The sequence below is a fragment of the Hippocampus comes genome, unplaced genomic scaffold (assembly GCF_001891065.2).
Source record: "Hippocampus comes isolate QL1 unplaced genomic scaffold, H_comes_QL1_v1.1 scaffold17, whole genome shotgun sequence".
Lineage (NCBI taxonomy): Eukaryota > Metazoa > Chordata > Actinopteri > Syngnathiformes > Syngnathidae > Hippocampus > Hippocampus comes.
The window spans coordinates 1,581,592-1,605,123 of NW_017805002.1; the positions used below are offsets into that span (position 1 = coordinate 1,581,592).

The window sequence follows — 23,532 nt, forward strand, 5'->3', positions numbered from 1 at the left end:
GCCACCAATTTAGTTTTCTCCCCGCTCTGAACTCCGCCGTCCTCCTCCGCCCTCGGTTTTTACTCGGCCCGTGTTGTTCATCAAATAGTTTGCTGAATTTTTTTGATACATCAATGGATGCTATTTTCTTAACATTACGGTGGGAGCATACGACTGTAACACAGAAAACGCGGTTTAAACTGTCGTTGGAGATCGCGGCCGCCGCCATGTTTCAATGTTGTTGACAGACCACAGGGCAAACGACGCACGCGCTCAACGTGAATATCGCGAGAGTTTGCACCGATGTAAACCCTCTACACAAAAATGTAGAGGGTTGTTTGAAAAAAATGACTGGCCAACCAGTCAGAGACTAAGAGCCAATTTTTTTACTATGTTACTGCAAAGAGCCACATCATGCACATTGGCACACATAAGCATCACCCCATCCCTTCCTCACGCACACACATGCACACACTCACACAAACCTACCTCTGCTAAGTGGTAAATGTCACACACCAACATGATAATGACAGAAATTGACTCCTACAGGCCAGTCATTTGCAACAATGAATATTGTGCGCACTGTCTCACACACACAAACTCTCAGTTCGACCAAGTCCACAAACAAAAATATAAGAATGTTTTTCTCTGACTATGCATGTTGCTTAGCACCTTAGTGCAGGGACTTCTGGCATTTCTTCTCTTGGAACAATGCTCTTCAAATCTGGCTTGCATTCCGTTGTTGCCACTCAAAGCAAGCACGATCTGCATGCGAGCTGGAGCGGTTACTTACTACTCGGGTCAGCCTGACACAGGGCAAACTTTTTTGCCCGAAGATCGACTTTTGAAGCAACCAACTACCCATGATGAGCAACAGCCGGCCCGAACATGAACGAAACCGAAACACACAAATCCCCCCCCCGCCATTTCCTCCTCCCACCCCTTGCGGTCGACTTGGGACTAGTTCGCTGGCTTCCGGTTGATTGCGATCGATGTATTGGGCACCCCTGCCTTAAAATCGGAGGCAATTCCCTGACTAACTTAGCGCCGTTGTTTGCGCATGAGCAGCGATTCAGTTGTCATCTGACTGGTTGCCCTGTATGTACAGGTATGATAGGCTGACGTAGTAACTTCTGTGTATTTAGCGCCATTGTTTGAATGGCAGTGTCACCGCCGAGGCGTTTTCGACGCTTGTCATGTGAAAGCCCGGGAGCCGCATTGAACCGCCAAAGAGCCGCATGAGGCTCGCGAGCCGTGGGTTGGCCACCCCTGATCTCAGTCTTTTAAAGCATTTTTTAAATCATTCATTCTTTTCCCAAATGTTGTTCTTGCACTCTTCAGTTTTTTTTAAGATAACTTTTATTTGTCCCACACTGGGGAAATTTGCAGTCTACAGCAGCAAAATTGGGGGGGTAGAAAAGTTGTTTTATAAGTGACTTTTTTACTCCTTTATTTTGATTATAAATTTCTAACTATTGTTTTGTTTGTCAATGCTTTTAATTATGTGAAGCATAGTCAGTTACTTGGTTTATGAAGAGTGATATATAACGCAACCTTGCATTGCTTATTGACTTGAAAGTCAATGAGCATCACGGACATCTGTCTGAGAAGCAACGTGTGATTTCCAAAGCAAATTGACAAGGTGGCGGTCACTTTGTGTGACGCTTGCGTCATACCAGACTTGATGGGGTAGTCCTTGAGGTGAGCGTCTCCGTTGCGCAGGTCCAGGCTGGAAGGCGGGTAGCCCACCATGATTTTCTGCACCTCGCAAGGGATGCCGGTCAGCTCCTCCACTTTGCTTTTTAACTCTTGCACGCATGATTGGTGAGTCAACCCTTGCATCACGTGACTCCCGTTTTTGGTCTTACAGCGAAGACGCAACATCCTGCCTGACAGGTGGGACAAAAATACGGAAGATTGACAACAGCAACAATGACAGTTTGAACATAAAGTTTATGATGCTCTTCTAACATGACACACCCATATGACTTTTTTTTTTTTCAAATCCAGAATATTACTTTTTGCTCAATGTTATCCTTTTTTGAAACATTCAGAGTTTTTTTTTCTAAAAACATTCAACATTTTCCTTAAAAATTACACTAACTTCTAACAATTCAAATTTGAACCTGTGGTTACAAAGTGCAAATATTTTTAACATGTACACGGGAACTACAGTTTCCAGCATTTAGTCGGGGATGGCGAACACGGAAGGATTATAACCTAAAAATCACCGCCTAGATTTAATACGTCTGCTCCTTTCATTTCAACGTGCACATGGAACTTTGTGCTTGTGTTAGGTACAACAAACCATTGGAGAAGATTCGCCGGGCGAATGAATTTCAGGTGTGATTTTTATGTCTATGGGGGATACAACACCTCATTATTATTATATAACGCTGTATAAGTCAGGCAACATTTAGCTTTACCTTTTTTCTGAGCAGTACGTACGTGACGTGCGGTTGGACCGTTGCTGGTGGTCAGTAATAATTTTAGCACAGGCATGATACATTGTTCAATGATTCGATATTTTTATCTTAATCTGCATTCATGTTGTTCATGTTATTTCTACCATTTTTTTGCAGCACATAATGCGATGCGGTTCCCATGCAGTGGGAAGTCGAGGGGTTGAAATAACATGATGGGTTGATGGATGTAGTGAGCGAAGATATGAGGGCAGTTGGTGTTAAAGAGGAGGACGGAGAAGATAGACTTCGGTGGAAAAGAAGAACACGCTGTGACAAACCCTAACGGGACCAGCTGTAGGGAAAAGAAGAAACAATACCAACCAATACAATAACAAATGGGCATCCCTGCGAAGCGTGAAGGCAGAGGTTTTATGTCAACCTTTTCTTTTAGTCAAATTATTTGAGTAATATGAGTGTTTCAGCCCAACTATTGTCTGCTACAACCGCTTTGTTTTGCTTCCTTTTTGCATGCTCGCAAAACAACTTCGATTTTGTCACAAGAGAAAGAAGAAACTTATTCGAGTTATGACAATTAACTGTGGGGTGGTGGGGGAAAATGTGTCAAGCGAAGCTAACATTATAACCTGTCCGTGAAAATTCATGGTTTTTTTGCCCTACGGATAGCCATCTTTGTCTTTGCATCACACAATCGCAGTAATAAACAACCTTTTCACCTCAAATATATTACTTTTTTTCTTGAAAATATACAATATTTTCTGAACAATGCACCCCCCAAAAAAAAGTTTATCGAAAAATACACATTTCGAGATATGCCACTTTTAAAAACATTGCTGTAATTATACTTTTTTTTTTTTTTTTTGTAGAAAAAGTGTAGTGTGCCCCCTTGAAACCACAAACCACACATATAAAAAAATACCGAAAAAAAACCCTCTCAGTTTTGGGCTTTTCTATAATATATGACTTTTGTTAACTATTTTCCCCCTTGAAAAATGTTTTCTTTCTTCTCCCAAAAAAAAAAAACTTTTTCCCTCACAAAACACAACAGTACGCCTTTTCTTCACCATTTCCCTGGAAAGCATTTAAATAGAGATTTCGCAGAACACAAAGTTTAAAATGTATGTAAAGACTATTATTTAATTTAGAAAGTTGTGACACTACTGTTTACCAAACTGACGATGACAAAGCGCGAGTGCGCATACATAAACACAAAAACGACCTGACAGCAAGATTGCTTTGTTTTGTTTTGTTTTGCTGCCCTTTTGTTCAGACGCGGTACTGTTGCTTGAACATGTTAGCAGGACAACTTGCATTTCACATACCTTGCGTTTATGCGTCAAATAAACTTATTCGAATTACCATTATTATAATGATTACTGATACGAACCTAAGGTTTTAGTAGGTGGGGAATGTGTGTCGAGCGAAGCTATCCTGTGCTAGCATGCTAACCTGTGCATTAACTTAGCGTTCAGTAGACATTTTATCTCCAAGCGGTCATTTTCATCCTGTTCTCGTCCTCGACACGAGCGAGCTCATTTTACTGACATCCGCGACAACTTAACTGCCCGCTATATATTTTTTTTGTTACCTGTATTTGCCCGTTCCCAGCTCGTCGAACAATGCACACACACACAACTACGGGGCGGGACGAGACGTCAAAAACGTATGTTTGACGTCATGACGTGCTACTACCGTAAGTTCTCTAATAGCTCACTATTAGATTCTTGCGGTGATATTTGGCAACCCGTATGCCCATTTTAAATAAACAACCTCAGACGCTTCGTCATGCAGTCAAAGTTGAAGTAAATGTACAAAAATATAATTATTACTATCAATAACAATAATAGTAATAATAATGAGGGGAAACTATGCCTTTCGAACTTTATCCTTCCCCCAAAACCCGTATTCACAAGAACTCTAAGCAGTTCTTCCTCAATGTTCACAAACACTACCTGAATAAAGACATTTCGTCCTCAAGTGCGACTATCATAAACAACATTAAAGTACAGTGTAAGACTCTGTTCACCAAAAACAATTAGGACGTTCTATTACCATAACATTAAATATTACTAGTCGGTCACTGTAGGATTATGCCTTGCAAAAATAAAATAAAAATAAGAACCATAAAAATCTACTTAAATAACGATTAAATTAAAAATGTGTACGTAAAAGCTGTACTGTACGTAAAAGTGATAATGAGTAAATTAAAATTTGTGTCGTTTACGCCACAGTTGACTCAACTTTATTTATAGAGGCACTTAAAAAAAACAATTGCTGCACGCAAATTGTTGTACAGTACACGGAGTAAAATTAGACACACCAAAAAAAAGACAGTTAAAACACAGTGATAACAAAAACACTATAACACAATTAGAATAAAAATGTGTTTGAAACTGCTCCTTGAACTTTAACCAAGTGATTCTGTCACATACCACTAAAGCAGTGGTTCTGAAGCTGGGTTCGATCGAACCCTATGGGTTCGAATCAGTCTCAGGGGTTCGATGGAGCCTCAGCCATGGAGGTTAAAACACACTCGACTCAACATGTCAATTAGTTATGACACGCCCGCCTGGCCATCACTGGCTGCAGATGATCACATTGCTTGTCCAATCAGTGCTGCGTGAAATTCAGTTCGCTCAGTTTTTAACGTGTGACTGTCGTGACAGTACGTCATGCACGGTTCATTTTGTGCAGTTAACAACAATTTACACGTAGCTTGTAAAATCTGGTGTTGGACCAAAGACAATGTTTTCAATAAGAGGATAAATATGTCATTAATTTGAGTTTGTACACAAGGAAAGAAAAAGAAAATGGATGGTTGGATAATAAGATTCAACAAAACAGTCAAAATTGCGATACAAGTTATTTAATATTTTATTTACATGACAAAAAGATGTGCAAATACAAGCGGGTTTGACAATAAAAACGCAATTACGAATAATCTATGCTTTCAAATTCAATCCCTTTTATCAGATGAAAAGGCACAAGTCTTTGCATCCAACAGTCTTCCATGATTATTCTGTCATGCAATGAAAAGCATTGTCATAATATAAACATAATCGATACTTGATTTAAAAAATGGGGAAACAATTAAATCAAGTGTTTAATTAAATGGCAAGCCAACAGTAAATAAATACAACATAGCGATTAAGAACCTTATTTTGATGTAATGACTGTCTATTGGGGTGTGTCCAGGTTAGCCAGTTAGTCTGCATGTGAGCGACTGGGCGCGAGTTGTGGCATAAAGCAGCTCCTTGTGTTTTTTTTTTTAAATAATAAACAATAAATGGCTGAAAGTGTACTGCCACCTGTGATTTTCCTTACCTATTTGCAGAGCATTACAGTACCATTTCACTTCAACGAGCAGCAGCGGTGCATCTGAAGCTTGCTCTGACCACAAATTTTCACTTGCAACACACAAGAAAAGCAACCAAGCGTAGGCTCATAATTTGAAAAATATAAAGTGAGGCACTTGTAAGTCAAGATACAGTACTACTACAGTATGTCTATATGCAGTAAATAAAGTGTTGCCTTGAGATGCGAGTTTAATTCGTTCTGTGAACACACTGTTGTCGCCCGCAAAAAAAAAAAATAATAATCCTGTTTTTTTTTTTTTAAACAAGAAAAATACTATACTTATTTTTCTTTAATTAACTCATTGCCAGCTATTTTGAAACCCTTCTTTATCCTACCATGTAAAGATGTACCCGGGATTGAATGCCTGGATTCTTAAAAAAAAAACGTGAAAAACGTTTTTGGCATTGAATGAGTTCACCAAGTTTAAAAAAACAAAACAAAACCCCTCATTGAGTACTCTACTATAATACTGTACTGACATTATTGATATTACAGATACAACTCAGTAAACTGCAGTTGTAATAGTCTTTTTTTTTTTTTACAGAAGGAATATGTGCTTGTGAGTATTGTTAAGAGTTTACATGTCTTGTTGCACTGATGGTGTTCAAATTGCTTGAAAGGTTGGAACACTGCGGCATCAATGCTAATGTCGTTAGCCTGTCTATGGCATTTTGTATTGTGTGTTAGCATTAAGATAGCAGACATTCAAGGCAAATGTATTTGGTTGTTTTAAATATGCAGTGTGAAACTGTCATTGTTTGATATTTTATTTGACAGTAAACATCAATTGGGCACGCCAATCAACAGCTTCAAGCTTCTTTTTGAAGAATTGACGCTCTTCAACCATCTCGTGCTCCTATCTTAAATTTGCTGGCAAGTCAAAGCAAAAGAATTGGCCTAGCCACGGCACATACAGTATCTTGAAAAACCCGTATGTCAAGGCACCATTGTACATATTTTGTGCTAGGACGTTTGTTTTTTAAACTTCATTCAGAAGCGGACACAGCCGCTCGTTTCTTCAGGGTTGTCAAAATCGATTCCTTCACACAGAGAGCCCTGCAAAGCAAAACATTTGTAAGTGAAAGTCCAAAGTGCCACAATTTCTGTGAGTGCAAAGGTGACAGAGGCACACTTGTAATGAGATGTGTCTAATAAAGGGATGAAGAGGAAAAAGAAAGCTTGGCTGGATGTCATCCAAAATACTCACAAACAGCCGCTTCCTATGCGAGGCTGTAAGGTTAAAAGAGAGAACCAGAGACAAAGAATAGAAATGTAGAGACAACAACGAGACAGACGTACTGATATGAACATGCTTTTCGTGAATGCAAACATTTTCAGTTGAGTTTAGAATCCTGTTGGTTCATGAACATACATGCAGACAAACAAAAATATGGCAAATCACAAGCTTTATTTTCTTTACCGGTACTTATGTGAGCAATTTGTGTTCTCTTTTTGCACGTCAGGAGGACAGTGTTTCCCTTCCACCCAAAAAATGATATGGTCTCATTATCTAACCCCAGGGGTTACTCAATCTGAATTGGCGGCCCCGGGCCACATCCAGCCCACCAGCTGCCTCACTGCCCCCCCAAACTGTTATAGCCCTTTCCAAGATGGGATGCGATCAGTTTGGCGCGCACATGACGGACCCATTCAGAGCATTAAATTCAACTATTAAGCAGTCAGTCAGTAAAGTCCAGCTAAGCAGTGCGCCTCGCTGTTGGCCTCCTACGATGTCCTAGAAACAAACGAAAGGGAGTTTCTGAAATTGGACGCCGGACCCGAAGGACAAACTATCTTAGTGCTCGCTAGGATGAGGATAGTACAACACTATGGGGATGGATTTAACATGAGAGAAAACAATATCCTGGGCTCTGCTGTTAGCTAGGGAGAGCACGGGATCCTGGAGATCAATGCGCCAGTGTCTTCTATACTCCTATATGTTTGAATAAAATAAGTCAATATGGCTCTGCAAACGTATGATGTAGATAAAGCACCAAATACCGGTAAGTGAACTTCATTTGATTTTTCGAGTGCTGGACTATGATGTGTTAATTCAGAAAAGAGCAAGAAGCAAATTGATTCGACGATCATTCGCTGACGTTAGCAGGAACGGTGAGTGGAGATTTTGAGTGCAAGTCTGAGCTCTGGTAATTACAGCGTTTTCCCTTATGTTTATTAGTCGTATTTACGCATATCAATTATGAAAAAAGATACTTCCCATTACCTGAAGTGGTGCCCTTCCTTCCCTCTTTCAGAATTAAAACACAAAGCAAAGGGAGTGCTTTGTTAACTGTGTGGATTTTGCTCATTTAACCGTTTTCTTCATCTATCCCTTTTGCAAGTGCACTACAGTATTTGATTATTGCTATGATTTGTCTGATGTTTGGGTACACTTATCAATCCGCGTTTGGTTATTTCTTTTCTTAGAAAGCACACAGTGAAACATGGGAGGGGTGGGGGATAGTTGTAGATGTGACGACTGGGATGGGAGGTGACTGGTTAACAACACGGCCGGCGGGTGAGGCGACACTGACTTGGCTTGACCGTCCCTCGGGCATCAAAGCCGACGGCGTGGGGGCGAGGGGCAGCCAGGGCTGGTTGCCGGCACTGTACAGCCGGGGACGCTTGACCTGGTCGTGACTTGATAAGGGTGTATAACTATTTCGCCGGAGTAAGAGGGTGGAGTCCTTGGGGATTTGACCCTGGTGGGTGCGGGGGGGGGAAAAGAAAATGTATAGCTGGGAGGAGGGAGGGGGTGCACAGCTGGGATACCTCACTGGACACACTTCGAATTTACAAAAAGGAGGAAGAATGGAAAGTAATAGAATCAGGATGCAACCGGAGCGATTGCTGGTATTGTCATCCTTTCCAAGCCAAGTGCGGCAGCATGGCCAGCCATAAACTCTCATTAAAGCTAATCATCACCTCAACAAAATGCAACATTCCACAACGAGGAAGGAAAGGAAGCAAAAGAGGTGCAATAGCAACAGTCGTTAGACTTTAGAATAAGTATGGAGATGTAGTTATTTTAGGGAGGTCCTCGGCTTGCAGTGGAATTTTTATGGTGGCAATGTAATCCAAATTTATACCGTGTACAATTCGGAATGTGAAACTACACTTACCCAGTAATGAAGTCATAAATACAGTAAATATTTGTGTGAAACATTCGTAAGCCATGAATATAAAACATTTGTTAAAAACAACAACAAAAAAAAAAAAAAAAAAAAAAAAAAAAAAAAGGGCTCGTTCATTTGTGCCATTGATTACGTCCAAACTTCATGATGGGGACTCTATGTAATGCAGATTACATTTCGGCATAAAAACATAAATTCAAGAAATTCCTGTTGCGTTTGTATTAACAAACCTGTCGTCTAGCCGAGTGCTTCCCAACTTTTATTCACGCAAGTAACACCTTTTCCATTACAAAAATCTAACGGCACACCCCCCAGCCCCCAAAAAAGTCTACTACTAAACTAATGATGCTCTCGTTTAAGTTTTCTCACAAATTTAACTTACTCTGTGTGAAATCTGGGCCTGTTTAGATGTAAACGATATACTCACAAGTGGTCTGTCGCGATGCGTGTTCACTGCCTCCACATTCAGATAAAACATTTCCACTTTACAGCCTGGAAGGGGCGAGCGAGCGAGCGAGAGAGAGAGAGAGAGAGAGACAGACAGACAGACAGACAGACACACGCGTGTGCGCGCGCGCACACACACACACACACACACACACACACACACACACACACATACACACAAAGTTAAAACAGTAAGCCCCTGCTACCTGCTCTACAATGAAAAAAAATGAGCAATTGACTCCCCCGAAAAATTTATCTAATAAGTAGTTTCACTGTGAATACACAACAAACTATAATTCCAAAACACATAAATAGGATTTTGATCTAATTTTACAAAAGTAAACAGTAAACAGTTCAGATATGGTTTAAGTTGAGATAAAAAATGAGCCAAAGTGTGCATGTACATGTGGCAAGGCCTCTCTCCATACCAGGTTAAACTCCCTAGTACGAAGCTCCTCCCTGGCAATCAAAGATGTTCGTCTCTCAGTTGAGATTTAATATTTCATCCTATTCCTTTAGACCGATTCTTACTTTCCTGTTAGCCGCGGACTTAGTGCCATCTGAGAACGGCGATTGAAAGAGCACTAAATTGCAAATAGCTGAGTTTTTCAGAAGAAAAAAAAAAGAAAAAAAAGGTGAGTTTGCGAATAACATTGCACAAATCAACCGCAGTTTACTGTCAATTAAAAATAATCATAAAGATGATCTCTACCATATGCCACTGGCGTAAGTTTGAGGACTGTGTGGAGCGGACATTTCATGTAGGGCAGATCCTCTATGGCGGGAACAAAACGAGGACATAATCAGCATCACAGTCAGCATGTGGGACCGGCGCCGCATAAATAAAGTGTCAAGCGCCTCGGACTGCACACACCTGCACTTTTGTCCAGGAAGTAGGCCAGCAGACAGCGCATGACTGCCTGGTGGCAGACCACCAGCACGTTGCCTTGTCTCTCCAGCTCCATGATGACCGGCTCGAGACGCTGGACCAGGTCCTGGTACGACTGGAGGAGCATGCAAGGTCACCTCTAGGGGTTTATTTGAATCAGACATGCAGAGAGCTCATCTTTTGTAAAAAAAAAATAAATAAATAAAATAAAATAAAATAAAATAAAAATCGTCAAATCTTTAGAAATGCACAGGCAGTGTTTTGAGTCACTTTTGAACATGCTCACCTTTTGAAGACGCCTGGCAAGACACACACACACACACACACACACACACACACACACACACACACACACACACACACACACACACGCGCGCACACACGCACATACATACATTCAAAACAAACTGCATTTAAGGTTAGTTTTTGTTTGAAATGAATCATTTTTTTCAGCGCAAACTATTTCCAAAAAGTAAATTATTTCTAAAAGAATCCTATTTTTTCCAGAGAAAATTCAAAAATTTGTTTTCTTTTAGTTTGACGAAAAAACACTGCGTCAGTTAGAATGCTTTGAACGCCAACGTTTCTATAACTTTTGAAGAAATAGTTCACCGGATGTTTTGTGGTCCATCTCCAATCTTTTATGTTAAGAGTGTTGGACTTAGGAGAGTCCATGGTAAGGATGTTTTGTGCTTTGGGTGTGGCAGGTGTATTCAGTCACCTCTCCGCCTGGGTAGCGGTAGTGATATTTGTCTTGGTCCCTCAATGCAAACTCCTCTGGGAACGCCCTTTGGATCATTTCGTAGGTCATCTCCTCGCACACACCCTGGAAAAAAAAACCAACACAAAATACCTTCACATACGACATTTTATTGCAAGCTGCCGGATTGGACATTACGCTGCTGACCGCATCGATTTCGTTGAGTATCTTCCACTGTTCGTAGGGGACGGCCAGTTCCTCCGCCGTCTGTATGGTGCGTCTCAGCTGGCTCGTCCACACCTTCAAGTCAGACAGCTCATGCTCCTCAATGAACCTCCGCAGAGCCCGGGCAAACTAAAAAAAAAGTTCAATAATTGATCAATAAATAGACAGTAAATACCTCATAAAAAGATAAATAAATTGTGCCATATCTTACGGTGACGGCGTAATTAACTTGCGGTTCATTAGCATCCTAATTAGTGACTGAATATGATTTAGGGATGGCGATGTGTTGAAGTTGATACCAATTGTTTAACGGAAAGCCGAATTGTCGAAAAGACAACTGAAGCCAATCGTCACGCTATCATGAGGGCCAACTTCAAAATAAAGCTTTAAACAGGCTAATGCACTGGCGCCAATGTATTATTTGGTAAGCTTTTATTTGGAAGTTAGCGTTTGTGTTGGCAGTGTGTTACGTTATGAGCATGTTTGCAGCTTCCTTGACATACATAAAAGACCGAAGGCAGAAAAAAAACAGTTCTGTCATTAATTTTTTGTTTTTAAATTTTTTTTATTTGATGTACCCAAAGTACTTAAGAAGTCATAAAAATGTATTAGTATTACAAAGTGCAAGATAGAAATAGAACAAGAGTGGGTACGGTGGGTTCATGTGAAGTCCCGGTATGCCATAAAAAGTCCCGGTAGAGGCTGAAATTGAGAAGTGATGGTATTCCTTACCGCTGCGTACTGACCCACTTAAAGCATTGCTGCTGTTCTTTTAATGGTGTGACAAATGAACAATCACACTCTATACTATTGTACTTTATAAAAAACAAACAGTAATTATGTTTTTTCAATACAGTGTAAAGAATTCAACACGTTTTGACACATTTTTTGCTTCAAATCAATAGCCTTGCATAGAGACAGTCACAGCTCCTCAGTGAGGTGCAGTGACATTAGTCATTCTTGGCAGAGGATAAATAATATGTGCCTGTGAGTTTTGTTACCAGTTTCCCACGGGGAGAGAGTTCTGAATCTCCTCCGATGCGCCCCTCGACGTTATGGTCACTCTCGCCATGGCGACACAGGTAGATGGAGTGGGAGTGCACGTGGATGTTCATGAGATAGTAGACGATTTTACTCTGGATGTAGTCCTGTACCCGGTTCACCAAAAAGCGGCGGCCCACATTCATCACTTTAATGAAAGACAGGTCCCTGTGGAGAGAGTGGTTCAGTGTCATCCTCTAGTGGCTGTTTGCCGAACTTGAAAGATGACTATTTGGTAACTTTGATTTCTCACTACAAAGCAAAGCAATGTGATTCCCTGCTTTCAAAAGTGAAATTAAAAATAAAACTCTTTAGAGAATTTTGGAAAAGGATTTGAATTGACTTTTGATAGCGTAAGGAATCATACTAACTCGTGAAAATGTGTGACACTCAGCTTAGTGTAAAGCAAATGGGATTTGCAAACATAAAATACAAAAGTAAAAGTGAAATACAATAAAATGTAAATATATTGTAAAAATGTTTCTTATCTTTTTGGAAAGGTCAGTAAAAACAGTCAAAATACCTGAAAAACTGATTTTTAAAATGTACTGAACTGAAAAAAACAACGACCTGAAAATCCATGTTTATCCATTTTTTATACTGCTTATCCCTGTGGGAACTTAAAAAAAAAGTCGTTTAAAAAAAGGTATTTCATACTATATTTTTGAATGAATGGATAAAAAAAGAAATAAAATCAATTAAAAAAGTCTAAAACTATTGTTTTTTTTAAAGGTAAACAACAATCAAAATAAATGGGGAAATAAAATCAATTAAAAAAAGTCTAAAACTATTGTTTTTTTTTTAAAGGTAAACAACAATCAAAATAAATGGATACTGTCAATAAAAAATAATGTAACATTCATTAATTAAAAAGAAAAAAAAACAAGCACCTTTTAATGCACTACAATCATGCAGGTGTCTTTGCCTTAAGTCTTACTTGTCATAATCATCAGGATCCAACGGTTGGTAAGTAACCTTGTAGCACTCGATCCGTTTCAGGAAGTCATCCATGACGCGCTCCCGGTGCCTCTCGGGATAGTCCGGGCTGGACACCTTCACTTCCTGTTTGGAGGGATTTGTCAGCATGTGAATCTTATTACATAATATCACAGCTATAGAGTATGAATATGAAGAAAAGCTTTCAGACTCTTACCATGATATTCGCAGCAATGACCTCCGGGTCGTCACACACGGACTCCACAAAGAACACCTGTTGGCAAAAGGCCACACCACCAGCATGACTCCCAGCAAGACGATACAGAGACACATAGTAGAGTGCCGAATCAGTCTGTGCATCTGCAGCTCTTGTGAAAGTGCTACATAAATATTTATTGTAGAGTATTGTATCATGATAATTCAATGGGGCATTGTAATGTGTTTTCTGGCGTGTGCGTCTTGGTCACCATGGAGATTTGCTAATGAATTACAGAAGACCATCACTAAGCTGCTGCAAAAATATTGGTCATTTTTCAAAGAGGATAAAGAATATACGTTTGTGAGTATTGTTTTATGCTTTGACGCATGTGTCCAAATACAAGATTTTTAAAGGTTTGTAACAACCATTACATTGATGCTAGTTTCATTAGCCTGTCATTGGCGTTTTGCATTTTCGGTTAGCATTAAGCTAGTGGAATTTCACAAGACAACGACAATATGGTTTGATTAAATACAATGCTTTTTTTTTTTTTTTTAAATTTCTGAAAACATGAACAGGGAATTAGGGTTAGGGTTACCAGTGTATTTTATTGATAGTTCAAACACACCTTGAATGCATTTTCCTTCACAAACGCTTGAATGAGGTCACGACGCTCTCTTGTTGTGTTGGTTGCGTCAAAAACCTGACGACAAAAACTCTGTATGGGTCATTCGCTCTGAGCAAGATGTGCTTTTGATGGGAGAGAACAATAAAATGAGAGAAGAATGAAGCAGGACTCACAGCGATTTGACCACCCTCGTCTGTCAGATACACTTTCACATCTTGCAGGGCCACAAGCGCACACTGCCTGAAAGACAGACAAAAGGAAAGCTCCGAAACAAGTTGTCCCGATTTGATGACATAATTGGAAATCAGGGTTTCGCGTTTGTCCACAGATCATTATTGCAAAATGGGGGCGCAGAATGAGATGTGGAAACATTTTGCTTTCAAGGCTGACAGAAAGATAAAAATAGTCAAAAAATAATCTACAAAGCCACACAGACCGCGGGAGGTAACAGGTATCAGTAAGCAGCTCACTGGCTGAGCGGCTTCCCCAGAATTCAGTGAGTGACAAGTGAGCAAATGTGACGCATTTAAGCGTAGCTTCAATTACAATTTGCAGTCTAACAAGTGAGAAGTGTGACAAGCAAACAGGTTGATGATCATTTGAATTAGGTGTGCTGGAGGTGGGAGATGTCTAAAACAGCCTTGATAGGAGCTCTCGAGGAGTGGAATTGGGCACCCCTGATTTAGACAAATGGGTGTTTTGCTGCTGCCATCTTGTGGCGTCCAAACCATTTTGGGGTGTGGTCATTTACTCACAGATTTCCACAATTTCCATGATATTGAACAGAAGGAATATAGTGTGGAAAGTAGGGGCATCCCAATCCAACAGCATTATTTGTCCGACCCCATCCCCTGACCCCAAAAGAAAAAAAAAATTATTATATGGGCCTACATCCAACATCTCAGATATTAGCGCTCATATACAAGCAGTCTATTCCAGACTCTGTTCCCACCTTATAGTAAATGTAAAAAAAAAAAAGATTCCTAATGGCCTGAGGTAAACTTGAATTGTTATTTTTCACTTCCATCCATCCATTTTCTAATCTGTTTATCCTCAGGAGCTGACTTCATGCTGCTGAGGTTGATTTTATGGAACCCAAATGTTTGGAATAAATAGGTCAGATTTTCTCATACCTACTGTTGTTGACCGTTGTTCTTTGTTTGAATAGGATCACTTAATCGGGTCTCTTCAAACATTTCATACTAATAAATAAATAAAATCATGTATCATTCTTGCTGATATTGCATCAGATCAATATCGATATCGGACAGAACTCCAGATGTATTGGAAGAGAAAAGTTCTATGGGGACACTTAAAAACATTTCTTGATCCTTCAGGTATTTTGATGAAAGCATGTTACAGACATGTTCTTCAGACCCAAGCATAATATATGTGCAAAAAGACTACCGGTACTTCCATATTTATTTATAGCTTCTATGTGAGCCAGGGAAAGTCACGCCACAAGTGACAGCTGCAGCTATTGCTTTCATATTTGGGTCATGATTTAGCACTGGGAAAGCCATCCAGCCCTGACACGATATCATGACAGCACTCATACACACGCACACTCAAGGTTGTGGTGTTACGGAGCAGAACTCACTTCCTGATCTTCATGGCCTCCTCGTTGTCATGGCGAAAGAAGTCATAGGACTTGTAGGCTCGGACAGCCTCTCGGCGGTACACGCCCAGATTAAACACTGTGGGGACATGACAGAACTGACATCGACAACGGGTTTTATGTGGAGGCCTCCGGAACTAAATTTACCACCAGCACAATTAAACAAATCCTATTTTTAATCTGGTATCACAACAGAAACATTGAGAGTGTTTGACTACGTACCTTTAGACGGATGATGATCCATAGATTTTTATCAACGTCATACTCAAGTACTTAAGATAATGAATTTTATCCCACGCAAAAAAATAAATAAATAAATAAATACATAAGCATCTCAATTCGGTCTGAAATGATGAATTCCAATAAAATAAATAATTCAATTACAGGAAAAAAAAGTTGAAGCAAAATGTTGCAGTTAGCATGTTCTGTACACTCACATGTATAAATTAATTGGAACAATCGTGGTGAGCCAGGAGGAATTAGTGTGGATAAAACAGAGAATGTTCAAAGTCTGGGATCAGTTCATGCTTAAAAATTGAAGATAAAGTGCAATGTGTCCACTGCAAGTCAGTGATAACCCTCATAGCACAACGATCACCAACACAAGGCATCAATTTTAGCTGATTGATGACAGCCACCCACCGCAAGTTGGAACATATTGTATTGCCTTGAAAAGGACAGACAAGGCTGCTGGTGCACTTACAATAACTTTGTGCTGTTAAAGAAACAGTAAAAATACAACACACCAAGTCAGCACAGTCATGGTCGGGGTTTTAACGGCCATAACTGACATCCAGGCACTCACACAGATGGCTAACGTTTAGCCAATTAACAGAGAGCTACTAACCTGAGCTCAAAAACAGGCAACTCTCCAGTTTCATTCACTGACACCCACATCACTCACCACGCCAGGCACCACCATTTAAAGCCACACACATATTCAAAGTTATAGATATTTCAGTGTAGAAAGTGAGAATGGAGACCGTAAGAGTAAACTATTGTACCGTGCCGCCCAAGAATAATCAATTGTAAAAGTAATTCAAATTAAGATATTGCAGAAAACTTAAAGGAAATCATACGGAGTGAACAATGTAGTTATTTTATTTTTTTAGAATTTGGATGATTATAGTTCACAGTCAATGAAAACCCAGAATTCACCATCTCAAAATAATTGAATACAACATGATAAAGAATTAATTAAAAAAACATTTTTAATATGAAAATGGGGTTAGGAATTGTGTTTTCCTGTGTGTTCAATTAATGTGTATAATTTTTTTTAAATTTGGAAGTTAGCAAGAGTCACTGAAATTAACCTTTCAAGACAATGATGTGGGTTGAAATGTTTGAAGGACAGTGGAATTCTACCAAGTGCTGGTCCAAGCTTGAATGCCCCATGTGACGGCCCCGTGCATGTTTAATTAAAATCAGGGCTATAGCTGTTTCTTTGACATTTGTTCTCTTTGAGGTGCTAAGAGATGCTTAAATCAAGGAGATGTGGAGAACCTGGGCTCACTGCTTCACACACTCCATAGTTACAGTTATACTTGCATTTGTCATACAGTACTTCCTGTCGGGCCATTCAGCCAGGTAACGACACCACCCCCACTAGAAATGCCTCCTTGTACGGCCGCACATGTCACGCAAACCAGAAACCACCACTGTGTCCTACCTTTGGTGGGGACGCCAATCCAGTTGAGGTAGCGTGTGAGTTTCTTGGAAACGTACGTCTTCCCTCGGGCAGGCAGACCGATCATCACAATTACGGTAGGGGAATTTGTCATATAGGACGCCCACGCTGTATGTGAGAGAGGAACAATGTGAAACTACATCAAACACTGCTGAGGTGATAAGTTATCTACTGCTGGGAAAAATATGGAACTCACAATATAATAGTATAGGTGCACCATTTTTTTTAAGGAACCATAAAACATATCAAACTACAGAATATCAAGCACATCTTCCTTGAGATTATCTTCCAATTCAATGTGTTTTCCCTGTATTATTATGGTGTACTCGTTTGCAGTAATTTATATCCACAGTAGGTCAAAATATAATGAAGCTCTCCAACCACAACAAAAACCCACTTTGTTAAATGAGTATCAAAAATATTCTGACGTGATTTAAAAAAAAAAATTAAATCCAACTTCATTTTCAGATTCAGAAAACTTTATCTATCCCCGTGAGGCAATTAGAGTGACATGCAGGTATACCCAATGAATTGACTTACAGCATTTCTTCTCATTCATCCTCACGTCAGCTTTCTTGACGTGGGGGCGCCGGTTCGACATGAGCGATTAAGGAATCGCTTCTGCACACAAATCACAAAACGCTGTGTTATATACAGTATTCATGATATATATTCCTGTTGCTGTGGCAACCCACACAGAACGGTTGGCTACACGAGAAAGGATTCTGCTGCCACATCATCGGCTCGACGACGAGGCGGGAATTAAACTTGGCAACATGCGGCATCTGTCAACGTCAGCACGTCGACAACGGCATCGTTTTTTTTTTTTCATACCTCGTAAATTGAACGTACGGCACCAGAGTCGCTCGCTGGCGCTGGGTGAATGCAGGTCCCGGTCGCACCGTCCTTGGTTACCAAGTGAGCCAACCCGGCCGGTGTCCTTCCAAGCCGACAGACAGAGGTGTGTGGCTACGTCACATCGACTCCCCCCCCCAACAGTACCGTAAAGCTGCTAATAGACGTCCCTCCACACCATTGAGGCAACGGGTTCTGAGATTGACAAAGTTTGACTTGACCAACCTCCAGATGAAGCCACTAATTTGAGCATGAACACTACGCTCAAATATCAGAAAATTGAACTGTTCTTTACTTTAAGAACGATTCTCTTAAAATGTATTGTTCGGTGAAAGAAAATGTTACCTCAAATAATGTTGAAAACCAAAGAGTTGATAAAAATCGAACTCTATTGAGGCAGCTATTTTTTCATGTACCACGACAAAGACCCTGCATGTGTACTGCTACATAGTTTGAGAATCACTAAAATAGTTTATTTTGATTCAAATATTTGAAACAGTAAAGCTTTCAACACACATATACACATACTATATATATATATATATATATATAAATTTAATAAGACCTAATTATTCAATGTTTTTTTAATCCATTGTGTCACCTTATTTAAGGTAGCCTCCATGTCAAGTATTTGCGAGACTTTTGATTTTAACAGTTTTTTACAGTACACATTACATGATATCATTTGTTCTTTGCACTTAATTTTAGCTGTTGTAATTTTTCATTCCTAGAAAATACTCAGTATCCCACTTAATGCTTTATTAGTTAGTGTGTACTACAATACCCTTTTTTAATTGGATTGTTTTATATTTGTAGCCCAGAAGTTTACACAGTATACAAATGTTTACTGCTATGCCAAACAAATTGTGGTTATGTCACCATAGGTAACTGTCGCAAATCGAGCAACCAAACTCCAAAAAAACAGTATCACCAGTGGAGTTGAAACATTTTATTCGATTGATCATTATTATCAAAACAGGGATAACCCTCCCCACCATTCTAAAAAAGTGCATAAACTCTCCTAATATAAAATCCTTAACATGGTTGCATCATTTTTATTTCTTACATTTTATTTGGAGTTTCAATTAAAAAAACAACAACAACAACAACTGGAGTGGTTCCCCAACATGCATTAACCCTCCTCTTATGTTACTTTCTTTGCTACACCAGAAATGTCACTGTGACCCGGTGCAAGTTTAATATTTAAGAAAGAAATCATACTAACGCATTTTGTGAATATTGGAAAATCCCACCAAAAAATCAATGAGTTTTCATAACACTTTCCATTCATTTTCTATATCGCTCATTTATCGTGTTCAGGGTCATATCGAGCTAAAACCTACCCTCGCTGACATCTGGAAACAGATTACACCCTGGATTGGTCGCTAGTCAATCAAAAGGCACAAGAGAGACAGACAACCATTCAAAGTGTCACTGAGTAGGAACTAAACCCATGCTGCCTACACAGACGCCAAGTGAGTGAACCACTTCATCAACGGTGACTGCACACGCAACATTTTACATTTCAATGTATTTGAAAAATGACTAAAAATAAAATTTTATATAAATATTTTAGTGTTTCAAAAACTTCTGGCCCTCAACATTAAAGATGGGTTAAAGTTTGATAAGATGGAAAAAACGTTTTTTTTTTACTGTAGAATCGCTCTACTGGGCTTTTGTTCCCTTTTTAAAATTGTCAAAATAATTTTCCTTGTAGTTTTCTTTGGCTTTCTCCCACAATCACGAAACACGCATTTTAAGTTCACTGAAGATTCTAAATTTTCCTTTGTGAATGTGAATCCTTGTTTTTCTTTATGTGCCTTGACTGGTGACCAGTCCAGACTTTAACCCACTTCTCTTACCAACAGTCAGCTGGCTCCAGCTTCCTTGTGACTATATTGATGACAAGCGCTATAGAAAATGAATGGATTAATTCAACATTACTGTATTGGTATTGCTAAGAAAGGAACATAAGAGATTTTTAAAAAATCCCAACTTGCATAGTTAATTTCATGACAGTGGTCCTCAATGGAGAAGGCAGATAGAGGTCATAGTCTATTAAGACATACATACATACAGCTGAAATAAATAAGAAAAAAAAAACCCTTAGGATGCTCACCTTGTGTTAAATTACTGCCATCATATGGCACACATTATACCACAGGTGACAATACAGTATTTCACTTTCCCGGCTATGTTAAACCACATTAAACGGAATCCAAAATTGTCGTGAGCCGTCATGTGGGGGTCAGTAGTTTTGCACGTGTGGTTAGAAGGCGGGTCTGTTTCCGCTTTAAATGCCGAGAAGGCCTTTTGCTGCATTTCACATTAAGGTTTGATTTTCCACAGCTGCAAAAACACAAACACAAGTAATTGAACTGTCACATCACAGATGAAGAGAAAACAAAAATGGAAGGCATCAACGAAAGCCAGTCTCAGCTAATCTCTCTTTTTTTTCCTTTGACCCTTTTGTGGCACTTAAACCAAAACAACTCAAAGGTTATTCAAAGAGGGACAACTCGAGTAGAATAAAAATATATACAAAAAGTTAGGTGAAACTCATGCATCATCATCAACATTGGTTCTCAAACTTGTTACACCAACTACCACCTAAAAAAATGATTATCCAACTAACACCATAATGACCAACCACTATGATTGAAAGTTAAATACAATTATATTACATTTAAAGTATGTACTGTGTGGGACTAAAAACAGTCTGTATTGAAGGCACCACCACTACATTTAAAAATTCTTCTTGTATACTGGGAGACTCACTCTGATGTTGAAACCCAGCAGGTCGCTGACCACGGCGGACACTGCCGACAAGATGACCACCCTAGTGATGTTGTAGATGAGTGGATTGACGGTCAGGCCGAGAAGGCCGAATGGTGTGTCCAGCTCCTGGCGGGAGGTTCGACGTTAATATTGCTCACACGTCAAACGCTCACTAAAGTACTCTCATGTACAACGCGCTTGCCTTCATCAGTTTGGTGGCCAGTTTCAAGACGTTGTTCACGATGTTAAGCTCCTCTTTCTTGTTAGGTTTTTTCTCTATCTTCAGATACAGATTGATCTGAAAGGCAGACAAAGTGGAGGAGAAACAGTGACACCTGCTGGTCACCTACACTCTTCCAGCCGGAACATGAATTACTCGTACAGTGCTACTCTACTTACGAAATTAATTGGTTCTGGAAGAAATTTCTTAACTAGAACACTTTGTAAGTAGAGAAACGTTTTCCATGTAAATGCCCCAATCCGTTCCAAGCCCCGCCCCCCCCCAAAAAAAAATCAGACAAATGTTTCCTAGAGCATAAAAATGCATCAAAATATGTAACAAATACATGTTACAATTACCAGTAGATTATTGCACAATAAATGAGAGTTGTGCATATTGTAAAAACCAAAAAATAAAAAAAAAAAAAGATGGTCATTTAACTTTTAACTGCATCCTCATCGTTTTTTGCCCTCTTTCGTCCATGTTCTCTCTCAGAAGTGTTTTTTGCCTGGCATTTTGTAAACTGCTTTTGTCGGCTTTTAACTTTTAACAATCCTTCAAAACTGTCCAAGGCAAACATCAGCATAGTGAGCGATCGCCTGACTGGTGAACACTTTTTCTGGGTGATTCACATTTACGTAAAATTATCGGAACGCCTCATGGCCCGATGGGCGAATGACGAGGACGCTGCACAGACACAAATCTATCTATCTACACACGAAGACACCGTTTGAGGTCCCTTTTAGCTTATAGGATGCCAGGATAATGCTCGGTAATGGCCAATGGCATAGCAGCTGTAAGTATGCTGTGTTCAAGAAACTCGGAGCTGCGACTAGCAGGCCATACTGTATTTTTACCTTTTGTATCTAGAAATGTCTTTCGTAACAAGAGGCAATATTTTCCTGTTGAGACGTTTTGTAACTTGAAAATTTCGTATGTTGAGACATTCATAAGTAGAGGTACCACTGTACACTCAAATGAGACCCCAATACAATTGTAGAGAAGAAACAAAGTCATGAGATTTACCTGAAAAATCTGTACTATATTGTGTTTAAAGTAGCTTTTTTTTTTTTTTTTTTTTTTTAGAAAAGAAAGTACTATTACAGGACTCAAGTCATATTTTCTGGAAAAAAGGTCATAGGAGTATGTGTGCGCGGGTATATGTATTTATTTTATTTGAATTTGTATTTATTCCCTTATTTAAATATACGTACTGTATATAGACATGTTAATGATACGATACTGAGATCAAGGAGTAGTCTTTAACAATTGTGATACGATACGTCTTTATTTATATAGCGCTTTCGCAACAGCCACAGCTCACTAATTCACCTGTAGTAGTAGGTGGGGAAAAAAGACACATAAAAATAAAATAGTTTTCCAAAACCTTAGTTACATATTGGCTTCATAACAGGATGGAAATATTAGAAACATCACCGCAACACTGAGATGGTGCAGTATTCTGGGTCAATATTCAAGGCTGCCTCCAAGCTGGTTCCACAGTAGACTTTGTGATTTGCGGGTTCTGACCTGTTCAGTGAGCAGCACTGAGGAGTTGCTATACTTGCAGTTGGTCTCGGAACCCAGTGTGGCGAGCCTAAGCAGGAAGAGGACGAGCGACGAGGCCCACAGCATCAGTTCCCAGTTGGTCAGCGAGTCCAGGAAGGTCTTATGGCTCTGCAAAAGCTTTAAAAAAAACAAAAACAAAAAAAAAACATTAGTGCCAGGAGAAATATGCGCTCAAAACACAGAGGTTGGTAGTCATGTGATACATTTAATTTGCCACATTTATGTCAGTAGCTTTTTGTCTAAATTGCTTTTGTCAGAGTAGTTTTAATGCGACATATTTTTTACCTTAACTAGAATATTTTTGTTGAAAAAAAAAATGGAAATGACAAACGCATGAGTGTGTGTTGTGTTAGGGAATGCGTGTGATGTGTACATACATGTACAGTATGTTGTATATGTATGTTTTGAGAGAGCGCACGTGTGTGTGCGCGCGTGCATGTGTTTGTGTATATTGAACTGAATTGTGCGTGTGTCTGTAGGTCGTGTTTTTTTTGGGGTTTTTTTCGTGAGTCTTCTGTGTGTGTTGCGAGTATGTTTGAGTTGTGCAAGTGTGTTACATGTAGCCCGTGATGTTGTGTTTGTATTGTTGTGTAAATGTCTCTGTCACATGAGTGAGACCACGACCGACATTTGACTCACAGGAAGTCTCCGCAACCCACGCAGAAGCCAAGTTTTCAAAGTTACTAATTTATACCTCACTTTCAATATATCATACATGGCAATGGCGAGTGATGAAAAAAGCGCACGGGGCGTGGCCTGGGCGGGGGCGTGGCCTGGACGGGGGCGTGGCCTGGACGGAAAGTGGCACTAAACATGCTGAAGATGAAGTGTATTAAATTTACACAGT

General features: G+C 39.6%; 3 protein-coding genes across 11 annotated transcripts in view; all 3 read right to left on the minus strand.

Moving 5' to 3' along the window:
• Window positions 1–4,038, minus strand: part of yod1 (YOD1 deubiquitinase) — a 6,608-nt gene extending 2,570 nt beyond the window's left edge. The window contains exons 1-2 of one of the 2 annotated variants that reach the window (XM_019856614.1): window positions 3,991–4,038; window positions 1,656–1,868 (exon numbers count right to left, since the gene is read on the minus strand). In XM_019856614.1, the coding sequence (XP_019712173.1) occupies window positions 1,656–1,863 (208 nt within the window). In that variant the 5' untranslated portion in view covers window positions 1,864–1,868; window positions 3,991–4,038. Of the gene's footprint in view, window positions 1–1,655; window positions 1,869–3,851; window positions 3,971–3,990 lie in introns of those variants that run through there. The other variant, XM_019856623.1, reaches the window with a different exon arrangement.
• A 2,696-nt stretch (window positions 4,039–6,734) lies between these two features.
• pfkfb2b (6-phosphofructo-2-kinase/fructose-2,6-biphosphatase 2b) lies at window positions 6,735–18,238 on the minus strand. 6 transcript variants are annotated; one of them, XM_019856520.1, is made up of 17 exons: window positions 18,098–18,238; window positions 17,804–17,884; window positions 17,246–17,371; window positions 15,559–15,655; window positions 14,132–14,198; window positions 13,959–14,033; window positions 13,349–13,405; window positions 13,133–13,257; window positions 12,156–12,363; window positions 11,137–11,283; window positions 10,951–11,055; window positions 10,215–10,344; window positions 10,053–10,115; window positions 9,321–9,385; window positions 8,294–8,461; window positions 6,967–6,989; window positions 6,735–6,815 (listed from the first exon to the last, which is right to left on the minus strand). In XM_019856520.1, exons 2-17 carry the CDS (start codon window positions 17,862–17,864, stop codon window positions 6,746–6,748), a joined length of 1,587 nt encoding a protein of 528 aa, XP_019712079.1. In that variant the 5' UTR covers window positions 17,865–17,884; window positions 18,098–18,238; the 3' UTR covers window positions 6,735–6,745. The 6 variants fall into 6 exon arrangements, with proteins under 6 accessions (XP_019712079.1, XP_019712105.1, XP_019712087.1 ...); XM_019856546.1 differs by lacking the exon at window positions 8,294–8,461; XM_019856528.1 differs by lacking the exon at window positions 6,967–6,989.
• Window positions 18,239–19,047: 809 nt separating this feature from the next.
• Window positions 19,048–23,532, minus strand: part of phtf1 (putative homeodomain transcription factor 1) — a 15,294-nt gene continuing 10,809 nt past the window's right edge. For all 3 annotated transcript variants that reach the window (XM_019856479.1, XM_019856498.1, XM_019856489.1), the window contains exons 14-17: window positions 22,647–22,802; window positions 21,099–21,194; window positions 20,897–21,022; window positions 19,048–20,467 (exon numbers count right to left, since the gene is read on the minus strand). In XM_019856479.1, the coding sequence (XP_019712038.1) occupies window positions 20,447–20,467; window positions 20,897–21,022; window positions 21,099–21,194; window positions 22,647–22,802 (399 nt within the window). In that variant the 3' untranslated portion in view covers window positions 19,048–20,446. The remainder of the gene's footprint in view (window positions 20,468–20,896; window positions 21,023–21,098; window positions 21,195–22,646; window positions 22,803–23,532) is intronic.

Coding starts and splice junctions, on each gene's coding strand:
- pfkfb2b (XM_019856511.1), bottom strand. CDS start 17,864: ATGTCGAACCGGCGCCCCCACGTCAAGAAAGCTGACGTGAGGATGAAT. Junction 14,034..14,131: donor ACGAGGGTGGTCAAATCGCT/GTGAGTCCTGCT, acceptor TTTTGTCGTCAG/GTTTTTGACGCAACCAACAC. Junction 12,364..13,132: donor GATCCTGATGATTATGACAA/GTAAGACTTAAG, acceptor CTCTCTCCACAG/GGACCTGTCTTTCATTAAAG.